At 40.2% G+C, this 11,982-nt stretch overlaps 1 protein-coding gene across 5 annotated transcripts; it reads right to left on the bottom strand.

Annotated features, from left to right (window-relative positions):
• Nucleotides 1–323: 323 nt before the first annotated feature.
• Nucleotides 324–4,373, bottom strand: LOC119997918 (amino-acid permease BAT1-like). Of its 5 annotated transcripts, none has more exons than XM_038845147.1 (8): nucleotides 3,903–4,373; nucleotides 3,507–3,767; nucleotides 2,611–2,629; nucleotides 2,271–2,490; nucleotides 2,003–2,184; nucleotides 1,491–1,780; nucleotides 1,263–1,392; nucleotides 324–940 (listed from the first exon to the last, which is right to left on the bottom strand). In XM_038845147.1, the coding sequence occupies exons 1-8, from the start codon at nucleotides 4,007–4,009 to the stop codon at nucleotides 593–595; spliced, it is 1,557 nt and encodes a 518-aa protein (XP_038701075.1). In that variant the 5' UTR covers nucleotides 4,010–4,373; the 3' UTR covers nucleotides 324–592. The 5 variants fall into 5 exon arrangements, with proteins under 5 accessions (XP_038701075.1, XP_038701080.1, XP_038701077.1 ...); XM_038845152.1 differs by having other exon boundaries at nucleotides 2,579–2,629; nucleotides 3,958–4,371; XM_038845149.1 differs by having other exon boundaries at nucleotides 3,958–4,371.
• Nucleotides 4,374–11,982: the final 7,609 nt, after the last annotated feature.

Raw genomic sequence — 11,982 nt, 5'->3', positions numbered from 1 at the left:
CAAATCATTGGTCAGCTTTCATTTTTTTTTTAAAATATATATTTCTCCATTAAAAACCGAAGCAAACCCAAAAAAAAAAAAAAAAAAAAAAGCCGAACCTAATGTGACCCCGAATTAATGTACAACATTCTTAATTGGAAATGTGGTTAATCACTTTTCCATGCTTTTGAATTCTATCACTTTGCCAAGCTTTTGAATTCTGCAAAATTGGAGCAACTCTGTTTGATACTTTTGTTATCAAATTATTTGACAAGTTTATCATAATTGGAAACAATCGAATCTTACACACTTATTCCCTGCAAATTGAAAGCTCTTTTCGATCATAATTGTCAAGTCTTAATTCATTCAAAAGTATCACCCATCAACCATTTTTTTATACGCATTGTGTCATGCTTGACAGAAATACTCTTTACCTGTTCGGATCCCATTCGATTGAAAGGTCAAAAGATAAACTCCTCAGTTTGATCTACAACTTCTGTAGGAATTGCAAATAATGCCATCAGTCATGGACAGAAATTGAATCTCCTGGGAGCTCCAGAAAAAAATTACACGATTCTTAACGTTCGAAATCTATGTCTATATATATACTGTCTCAAGTGTCTATATTGCTAACAGGACCTGTGAACCAATGCCTAGCACCAAAAATCCAAGAAGAAACGATGAGAACGAGTATGCCACCAACTGCAACAGGAGTGTAATTGAGTGTCTCCTGGGTTATCGGATATGCCACAGGCAGCGAGAAGAGGATTGAGATGGTTAATACCCAGAGAACTGCAATCCAACCAACTAAAATCCCATAGCGGCCCAAGTTGAAGGGTCCGGGAACGAAGGACTTGCGTGCTAAAGTCACCCGAAAGAAGATAGGTAGGGCATAGGCAATGTATAATCCAATAGTAGCGATAGATACCATGGCCTGAAATGCCACTAAGCTTCCAAGAGACTGCAGAATATTAACGAGAAGAAGATTCAATTAGCTTTGGCAGAAAGAAGCAACAAATTAAAGTGATGTGCAAGTGAGGATTAACAGCGCCCAAACACTTGGTGAGTGCTTCAGCCTACACAGCCAAAGACGAAATAAAACAGGTCTGCCAGACATTTCTAGAAATTTTCCGTAAATGTATGTCACGAGTGTAGCATTGTTTTCTCGCTTTTACCTCTTTGGAAGAACCATATGGAAGAAAATTAAAGCATGATTAGGAGGCAAAGGAAGCATTTGTAACAAAATGAAGCAGATATGATACCAGAATTAGACAGTAACATACCGGCAGTGCCATGCAAAAAGGAATAAATGTTGAGGCCCAAACGGCATTCATAGGGACCTCATGCTGGTTCACTTTATGCCATAAAGACGATAAAGGCATGGCTCCATCACGAGAAAATGCATAGGCCATCCTAGGAATATAAATATTTACATTCTCAATAGATAATTCAAAGATTAAAGTCATCGAGTGCTCTAGTCGCATGAGAAGATACAGAACAAGTATGCATACCTGGAGTTGCTAGTGACTGCACTCATGCCACAGAAAAATATCGCAACAGCAACCACTCCCAAGCAAACAATCCCACCAGTTCCATTGCCATATCTACTCTTGAAAGCTAGGTAAAATATCTCGGCAATAGCATAACCACCAGCATCATTGTCCTCATTCAGAAGGTAAGGGATGTTCGTGACTCCAAATGTGATACCAAGTAAGTAGGCCCATCCAAATATTATAGATATGCCAATGGAACTAATTATTCCTCTTGGTCCATTCTTATCAGCATTCTTGGTTTCCTCTGTCTAGAAATAAAGCTTCAAAGAAGTTTCAGTTATCTGATTCATTTATAAGGCATCAGCATATCAGAAAAGATGTAATAAACACAAAGAATTTTGAAAGGAGAAAAAAGAAGAAAATTGAAAAAGAAAAGCCCAAGTACATGAATTTCAAGAGAAAGGTACAGGCTTGCAAAAGTCAGATGCTTGTCTAGTTGTGGAGGTAAGCAAAAAGATAATACGACATACCATATGAGCAGATGTATCATACCCAAGAAGGGTATACTGACTCATCAATAGCCCCAAAATAAATATGTAAACTTTACTACTGATCCCATCGCCGTTGTCAGTGTTGAAGTGGGTGAATACAAACTCGGTACTAGCTCTTTCCGTTGCAACACAAGGAATGAGAATCATAAGAACCAAAGCACCTAAGATTGGCAAGAAGAATAAAGGAAAACTAAGAGGTTGCCTCAAGCACGTAGTAGGCTGGAGAGGCGGAAAGAATTGTTCCTACCTACTAGATTCCAAGCAGCTGCCAGCTTCCCAAAGAAAGATAACACTGAGATTGGAAGACTATTTAATATGGCATGTATGAACAGAATTCCTCCATGTAAAGCAATGACTACATATTTGGAAGCCTCATATCCACCACCATTTTTTCCACCTGTGCTGAGAAGAATGATCACCTGAATCAGCTGTGCAAGTGAGAAATCGACACTTGCCGTGCCCGCCCACTGCAAAAAGGTAGCTGAAGTGGTCAGAGCTAATGATGGATTATACACCCAAAAGAGTTCAGTCAATCTAGTGGCTATTGTGTCATACTAAAACTCCTGGATAATAATTATCATCTATACCTGACCAACGATATTGAACCTGCAAGAAGAAAAAAAATCGCATTGCATTAGAATGTGTACCCATGGGATGATTAACTTCACCATAACATAACTGTGAAAACTGGATCCTATGGACAAAGTCAAATTTTCCAGTAAAATAACAAGGAAATGATGGTGACTTTAGTTCTCAGCATATTTCACAATTTTTAGCTTGTGAGAATATAGGCAATTAGAAACGGATAATATCTTATAATCAAAGCAGAAATTTGCGCTATCTCCAAACTAGCTCAACAATAAAGGAGAGGGAGCGCTGAATCAGCTTTGGGTATGAGTTAAGTGCTTTACAAATTACAATAAGGTTTGTGACTAGTCCCATTTTACATTATTTACAATTTAATGATTAATAAGCATCATTTAGATTGCAAGTCCTCATCATCCAAACAACCTCATTGCAACAAGCCTAACTAGAAGACCAGAAGTTAAATTATTCATTGTTGAGCATACGTATAGAGTTATCTGCAACACTAGAGCTGTTTGAGGGCATATAATTATTTTCTTAATTATAATAATCTAAATCAAAGCAATGCTAATGCATAATCCAAAAGTTAAGTATACTGGAGATTCTAAACATACAAGCTTCAAGAGAAATGGAGACCTGAAGATTGGAAAAAGCATAATATAGGGAGCTCTATAGTCTATACTAAGGAAGAGTGAACATTCTGTAGCAACTATTCATCAGGTCAATCACACCTTCCTTCTCATTGCCGACCCTGAGAAAAAATCTTTACAGCTTAAATTATTAATATCAATGAAATTGGACGCAATAGAAGGAAAAGGATGCAGAGAGGGGGAAAAAAATCGCAGACAGAGCAATGAAAATGAAATGATAGTAACAACGATCAGGTAGCGACAATTACCAGCCAGTCATCCATGAGGCAAAGGGAGCCCATTTTGGGCCAGCAAGCTTTGCACTCCAATAGTAGAGACCACCGGAAGTTGGATAAGAGGAGCAAATCTCAGCCATTGACAACCCAACAAACATGGTGAACGCACCGGCAATAAACCACCCATAAATCAAAGAGACTGTTCCCCCAAATTTCAACCCAGTGTTGTAAAGAGTGGTTACACCAGTCAGTATCGATATGACTGAGAATGAAAACGCAAAATTGGAGAACACCCTGAAAATTTGAACCAAACCCATAAACAAAAAGCTTTGACAATCCCATTTCAAACCCCAATAACAAAAGGGAGTTAAGAGGAACAAAAAGGGAAAAGAAGATGAGGTAGTGTTGTATTGTGTTGAGAAAATTTACGAGAGATCACGTCTGAGCTCTTGTTTGTAGCCTAGCTCCTTGAGAGTGACAGTACCTGAATCAAGCGAAAGGTTGCCGCCGGCACCTTCATGAGATGGCAGGACCATATCTTCAGTGCCCAAACCCCTCTCTACTGTAGAAAGAAAAAAATTTCGGACAACTGAGAGAGACTGGTTTCAGTCAAAATGATCAATCTGTGACTGGCTCTCTGTTCCCTCTCTTCTTGTTGGGTGAGAGTGTGAAGTGATCATTAAAAACAATAAAATAATTTCAACGAGGCGGTCAGTGTGTATCAATCGCCGGCCGGAAAATGACAGGTTTTGAATCGGCAAGTCAACGAAAATAGCTGTCAGTGTGAATATAGCGATCATATGTCCGATTTGCTTTCAAAAACAAAAGGTCCACTCAATCCTTCTTTGCTTCCATGTTTAAGAAATTTGCAGTTAAAAAATGAATTATGAGAAGGAGGGGTATTTGGTCCTGAAAGACTACACAGAAGAAAGGAGAATTTGTCCTCATAAATTGTTGAACAAGCAAAAATAGAAAAAATAAACCAGAAGGAAAGGGCAATGGATGCCAACAAATTAGAACGAGGTCCTAGGACTGTTATTGGTACAATTATCGTTACCAGACCTAGAATACCGTTATCATACTGATTCCTTGAGTAACTCAAGAAATGCTACTATTACCATTAGTGGAAGAGTCGGTATACCAATGGTCGGTATACCGATCGATCGGTAATGGTAAGCCGCTAATCGGTAAATTCTTAAAACCTATTTAGAAAGAGAAAAAATGTCTCAAGTAGCATTGTGCTTAATAGCCATTGTATGAGACTCTACATCACCTTTATTTTGCCTAATACCAATAATTAAACACTGCAGTACAGTTCCATACTATAGTCCCGGGGTCTCATAATGGTGTTCTATTTTGGGACTTCGCAATTCTAGAGTCTACCATTCAAATTTAGAAGATTAGATACACTTGCACTACTAAAAAATAATGTATCATCAGCGTGTTGAAGGTGCGTAATAGCTGAACCGTTTGACAGCCAATTTAATTTCATCCAGATCAAACGGTAACTCCATTAAGTCAGCTTGGTCTGCACTAATCTTCTTGAAAAAGAGTATGGTAATATCTACTTTTGACCAACCCTGAGAGGAGAATTGAGATCGAAAATGCTTAAAAATTGCATCTTTAATCTGGGAGGGATCCTCGATGGATTCAACCCCATTCTTAAGTCTAGAAATATAGTTTAAATTCCTCCTGTGACTGGCCATGGCATGAAAAAACTTTGTATTTTTGTCCCCTTCTTTGATCCATTTAACTCTAGAATTTTGGCGCCAGTAGCTTTCCTGCTTCCTGGACAAAGACCAAAAATAAACGTTAAGATTTTTGAGTCTCTAGAGGTAAGAGGTCCTTAGGCAGCAAGTTTCTTTCAGTTTTTCCAGCATATCTCTCTCCTCTTCGACATCGTGGATATTATCGTTGATGTTGTCAAACAATGTCTTGTTTCAAACTTTTAGCCTAAACTTCAAAAGTTTGAACTTGAGAACAATACCGTAGCTACTGACAACATATTTGTCCAAGTCTAACCAAGAATGGTGCACAAACTAGAGAAAGCTAGGGTGTTGCCACCAGCAATCCATGAAACAGAAAAGACGAGGACCCAGTCCGCCTCGAGGAAGCTGACATGGATAGGGCAGTGATCTGATACCCCCTACTGAGACCATGCAAGCTAATATTTGGGAAACTCCTCATCCAATCAGAATCCACAAAAGCCCTATCTATGCGACTCATACTAATTGAATTATACCAGGTGAACCTCCTCCCTGTGAGCGGCAACTCCAACAAGCCACAATTGTTAACAAAATCGTTGAAACTCCTCATCCCCCTAGTGAAAGCGTTGCCACCTAATCTGTCAAGAAGGTTGAAGAATGTTGTGAAATTATTCGCAAGCGGACAAATCGCACAAGTAATATAAAGATGAGTAAATTATCGTTCCCACGAGGATATTTTGGCAAATTCAAATTCAAAGTCAATTCAAACAACTATTACACTAATTGGCAATGCGAATTGTTGATTATAGTTTATGTAATGCTAACAAGTACTTAAAAGATGACTAAGTAAGTAACAATTTTAACAATTAACCAACCACAAATAACAGTTTAATTTCCAAGAAGGTTAAGCACTAGGGTTCCTAATTTCACCACCTCTCATCCAATTGAACTCCATTGATTCATTAACTCTCAATTCTCAAATTAGTTGTTGACAATCAATTTCCCACTCTATTCAATGTTCTATTCCTAGATACATCGAATGTGTTTTCAACATAAATCCGGGTTATTCCTAACACTCGGATTAGTACATTGTAAACCCATTAAGATCAATGGAAATCACTTAACAATTGCATAAGTCATAAACCTATATTTCTATGGTTCATTCAACTTATGTTTTCTATGGATTCTTGCAACCTTAGGCCTATCCTTCCGGTCTCAACCCAAGCTAAAAATCATTCAAATGGTGATCAAGCATTTGAAAGCAATAAGTGTATCCATAGAAAATCAACAACAATAAGAGAGATTAAAGACTAACAATCAAGTTCATTCAACATTCAAGGAGGGGTTCCATTAGGACCCCTAGTTAGAGGATTAGTTCCTCATAATCACGAAATACAACTTGAAATCCATACTAGCAGTCATTTAATACAAGAAATGAGAAGAATTTAGATGAAACCCCTGAATTTCGAGCTTGAGCTTCCAAGGGCTGCCGTCCAAGCTTGAGAGAATTCTCCAAAGTTCCAACCCCCCAAAACCTACAGATTTTATGCTTTTATACTCCCAATTAACCCCAGAGTCGTTTATCTCACACTTCTCTGTCGTTTTGAGTTGGTCTTTTTTTGACTTTAGGTTAATTTCGGACAATTAAAGGCCCCAAAATTCGCGAGGTTACTCTGGCCGATCGATCGGAAGAATTCCCGATCGATCGGATTTTTTCTCTGACTCATTTCTGATTCAGCAGGGTCCGATCGATCGGGCCTTCTTTCGATCGATCGGATTTCTTCAGTGTCCCTTCTTCCTGGTTCTTTCTCCCCAATTTGCTCATTTTCTTCCATGATTGCCCTTACACCTGAATTACAAAATTAAACACTCTTTAGGCAGAATTAACCCAAGACAACTCTAAAACAATGCAAGATTTCATGTAAAATGATGCACAATTATATGAATATAATTGGCATATCAAACACTCCCACACTTAATCTTTGCTCGTCCTCGAGTAACTCTAGAGTCAAGTAGCTCAAAGACACAGGAGAATTATCAACAAAATTGTAGCTCAATAATCTTTATAAAATGTCAAGCAGCTTTAGGATCACAGATCAAACTCCAGCAGAAAACACAACACATTACAAAGTTCTTAGCTTCAACTTCAAGCCTCACAGATATTCACTCGCAAGCAAAATCGCACTGAAGTGGCTAAGTGTTTCTCTCAAGTGCATGTGGGCAGAATATTGTAAACAAGAAATCAGAATTCCCACATGCGATAATGCAATGAAAGCTTAAGAAACAATTGAAATGATCTCATGAATAGATGTCACTTAACCAAGCAATTGACCAACATCCTTATTCACCAACTTGTGTTCAAACCCAAAGCACTCTCAAAATCAAGTGGGACTTTTAAAGCTTGTAATGTAGGGTAAAGGCTAGATGAGAAGGGCAAAGGGTATAGAATTTTGAATTAGTGGAGGATCACTATACAAAGAAATGTCATTCAAATTTTTCTCCATACTTCACTATCTTTCCATTCTTCCATCATTCCCTTTCCTTCACAATCAATTCACATTCACAATCAATTCGCAAATATAGAGTCACATGCAATTGCAATTGGTTTTTTTTTTTTTTTTTTTTTAACAATAAAATTGCGTGCTCCTGTTTCTTCTTTTCTATCAGTCAATACCCCCCCACACTTCTTCCAAAAGAAACTACAACATCCATCCACACTCCCTTGATGACCAAAATAAATTCAGCATATATCATCCCAATTTTTCATTTAACATAAATAATTCTTTCTCCACAATAAGAAACAGGGAAATTGGTTATGAATAAAAGGTCGGTGTTTGGCTTCAAAAAGGGTGCAATGGATAGCATGTATAAAATATGATGAAAGGAAAAAAAAGTATTTACAGATCCAAAAATGGCCTTACTCTCATCTTTCAAGAACACTATTGAATTTCCCACATGAAAGTGATTTGGATGTAATGTCATGTAATGAGTACTTAGCAAGCAACCGAGATGAAGAATAATGAGATCAAGCAAATATTATAGTGAGCGGAATAAAAACAATAGAGTTGATTTATATCACTCATTGAGAAACGAATGGCTCAAAAACTCACATTGGTTCAAGTCTCCACAATTTGCTAAATAATGGATGTGCACTACCAAAAAGTTTTCAATTTGATCCTTTGGCCACAAGTTTTTGAAAACAACAATATCAACTTTCTAAGCCACAATTCATCAATTCATCTCCAATGCAATGAACACATCAATAGTAAGCATCATAGAGGGGAAAAGCAACACTAAAAGTTTCCAAAGAAAAAGTTACACTACCATAAAATTCAAAGGTTCTAAAAGAGAAGAAAAACACAATAAAAGGACTAACATAATCTAATAAAAGTTTTCCCTTCCCACCCCCACACTGGATGTGAACACTGTCCTCAGTGTTTCAAACTATGACTACACAGTAGGGAAAAGAGGAACAAAACAACCTGGGCGATCTCAGAAGGAACGACGCCTGGAAGGAAAAGAAACAGTGGATGGCCCAGCAGAAGCAGGTGCAGGATCAGCTGGCGCGGAAGAAGACTGCATGGACAGCTGGCGTAAAAGAGCAACCATCTCCGACTGCTGAGCACGAATAGTAGCCAGCTGGTCACGTGTCTCTATCTGAAACATCTCAATGGCCTCTAACCGCTCCTCAGTAGAGCGAACATATGATGGATCAGCCGGACTGGACGGGGGACTGGAATCAGCCGGCTCAGCAGCCGGATCAACAACTGGAGGGAGATGACCAGTACGCAGATTCCAGTCGGCTGGGGAGAGCTCAGAAAGAAAAGGAGCAGCATCGCCGGTGGCTGGTAGCTGGTGGCCCAAATGGCCGAGCAAACGAGTGATCAACCGGGGAAAGAACAACTGCATCTTCTTCCCCTCACGCACCTCCGTGGTGCATTGCAGCATGGCGCGCACAAAATAATAGCCAATATCAAACCAGCACTCCTGATGGAAGAAATAAAGTAACTCCAAGGCTGGGCCGCGTCTCTCAGATTTATGGCCATGGGGCCATAAATTTTTCTTCATCATACTGTCAATAACCCATAGGCGGGAGGGGATGGAGCCTCTCGTGGCAGCATGCCTATTTCGCTGACGTACCGCCGGATCGGGAACTAAAGTGTGGAACATGGTAGTGTGATCCACCTCTACCGTAAGGCCGACTGGAAGATCCTCTGAATAAGAAGCAAGATAGCCAAGAGCAGCACAAATATCAGCAGTAGTGAACGTATAAGAAACCGCTCCTCTGTCTATCTTGGGTATTCTCACAGTGTAATGCTCGGGGCCGTCGTCGCCCTCGCGGGAATCAACCGTGCGCAAAGTACGGTAAAATGCCCGGATCAAGGTGGGATAAACAACAATCGCGGTCGGAGCATAGTCCCATAAGAAATCTAACCGGGCGCGATGTAAATAATTTCTGGCCCACAAGTTCAGCTGCTGCATCATGATAGCAATATCAATCCTCCAATCTGGCTCAATACGGGCAGAAGCAAAGTTATCCTCCGATGGCCGCGGACGCGGAGGTGCCAAAGTTTTCTTCTTAGTGCCCCGCGCCCTCTTGGGGGAGGGTGGTGGTGTGGTGGAACCGGACGCCTCAGCTGCCTTGCGTCGTCCCATTCTGAGATGTAGATTAACCCAAGTCAGAGAAAGGAATGAATGCAAGAGGATGTGAAAGAAAAGTGATGAAGAAGGGGGAAGGACCGGGCTCGAGTGAGAGAACAAGAGAGAAAAGAGAGAAGAGGTGAAAGGGGAAGGGGCGGGGCGCGGCGCGGGCTGGGGTCTTTAAAAACCCTGGCCCGCGCGTCCTATCGATCGGACTTAAGGTCCGATCGATCGGATTTTCCAACGGGTCCTTTTCTCACTTACCCGCTCCGATCGATCGGATATCTATTCCGATCGATCGGATTTTGCCTCTGTCCATCTTTTCACAATTCTGCATATGCTGCACCAAAACACTTCCAATCCAACCCAGGCAGTTTTCAAAACAAGCAAAACAAATATGTACATGAAAATAAAGCAATGCAAAAGAAATTAGGGAACGAAAGTACCCCGGTTGGGTTGCCTCCCAACAAGCGCCTAGTTTATAGTCGATGGCCCGACTATGGCTTGCTCATTGGTGTGGATTTTGGAGAGGAAGAGTGACCTTCCCTCCAGAAAATTCAGCTTCATAATAAGGCTTCAATCTCTGCCCATTCACCTTGAATGAAGTTCCCATTGTTTCATGCTTTATCTCAACGGCGCCATGAGGAAACACCGCGGTAACTAGAAAAGGTCCGGACCATCTCGATTTGAGCTTGCCCGGAAATAGACGAAGTCTTGAATTGAATAACAACACTTGTTGCCCCACCTTGAACTCCTTCCGAACAATATGACTATCATGCCATTTCTTGGTCCGCTCCTTATAGATTTTTGCATTCTCATAAGCATCAAGGCGAATTTCATCAAGCTCATTCAATTGCAATAACCGTTGTTCTCCCGCACTAGCCATGTCAAAATTCAGAAATTTAATAGCCCAAAAGGCTTTGTGCTCCAATTCAACCGGGAGATGACAAGCTTTCCCAAATACCAAGCGGAAGGGAGACATGCCAATAGGAGTTTTGAAAGCCGTACGGTAAGCCCACAAAGCATCATCTAGCTTTAAAGACCAATCCTTCCTTGAGGCATTGACCGTTTTTTCAAGAATTTTCTTCAACTCTCTATTAGAAATCTCCACTTGGCCACTTGTTTGAGGATGGTAAGGAGTAGCTACCTTGTGAGTAATGCCATATTTGGCAAGCAGGGAATTGAATTGCCGGTTGCAAAAGTGGGTACCCCCATCACTAATAATCGCCCTCGGGGTACCAAATCTTGTTAAAATGTTCTTCTTCAAAAACTTCAACACCCCTTTTGAATCATTGGTGGGTAACGCCATGGCCTCCACCCATTTAGAAACATAGTCAACCGCCACAAGGATATAGTAATTTCCCAAAGAATTAGGGAATGGCCCCATAAAATCTATGCCCCACACATCAAAAAGCTCCACCTCGAGAATATTGGTTAAAGGCATTTGATTTCGATTTGAAATATTCCCAGTACGTTGACATTTATCACAAGCAAGAACAAATGAGTGGGCGTCTTTAAACAAAGTAGGCCAATAAAAACCGGATTGCAAGACTTTAGCTGCCGTTTTGTTACCGCCAAAATGACCACCACATGGAAATGAGTGGCAATGCTTCAAGATACTAATCATTTCTTCCTCCGGAACACACCGACGAATAATTTGATCCACACATTGCTTCCATAAGAAAGGCTCCTCCCAATAATAAAACCGAACAAGATGGAGGAATCTCTTCCTTTGAGAGTGAGATAAATCCGGGGGAAGGATCTCCTTGGCCAAATAATTTACAAAATCAGCATACCAAGGAGTTGTAGAAGAGTGAATAGCAAACAATTGTTCATCTGGAAATGTTTCTTTGATAGGAATGGTGGCTTCTTCACGCCCCTCCAATATTCTAGACAAGTGATCCGCCACCACATTCTCGGATCCCTTTTTATCTCGAATTTCCAAGTCAAATTCTTGTAATAGAAGAATCCATCGAATCAACCTTGGCTTGGCTTCCTTCTTCATTAATAAATAGCGCAAGGCTGCATGATCAGTGTATACAATGACTTTAGAGCCAATCAAGTATGATCGGAACTTGTCAAGAGCAAAAACAACCGCCAAAAGTTCTTTCTCCGTTGTTGTGTAATTGAGTTGAGCATCATTTAGAGTACGGCTAGCATAG

The sequence above is a fragment of the Tripterygium wilfordii genome, chromosome 4 (genome assembly GCF_013401445.1).
Source record: "Tripterygium wilfordii isolate XIE 37 chromosome 4, ASM1340144v1, whole genome shotgun sequence".
In the NCBI taxonomy this organism is placed as follows: domain Eukaryota; kingdom Viridiplantae; phylum Streptophyta; class Magnoliopsida; order Celastrales; family Celastraceae; genus Tripterygium; species Tripterygium wilfordii.
The sequence above is the reverse complement of the archived record's forward strand: the minus strand, read 5'-3'. Positions and strand labels throughout refer to the sequence as shown.

What these genes read in the sequence shown, in the direction of transcription:
- LOC119997918 (XM_038845147.1), bottom strand. Translation starts at nt 4,009, where the DNA reads ATGGTCCTGCCATCTCATGAAGGTGCCGGCGGCAACCTTTCGCTTGAT. An exon ending in AGCTGCTTGGAATCTAGTAG is followed by an intron (nt 2,185 to 2,270) that starts GTAGGAACAATT and finishes TGCCAATCTTAG; the next exon opens with GTGCTTTGGTTCTTATGATT. An exon ending in GCAGTCACTAGCAACTCCAG is followed by an intron (nt 1,393 to 1,490) that starts GTATGCATACTT and finishes TTATATTCCTAG; the next exon opens with GATGGCCTATGCATTTTCTC.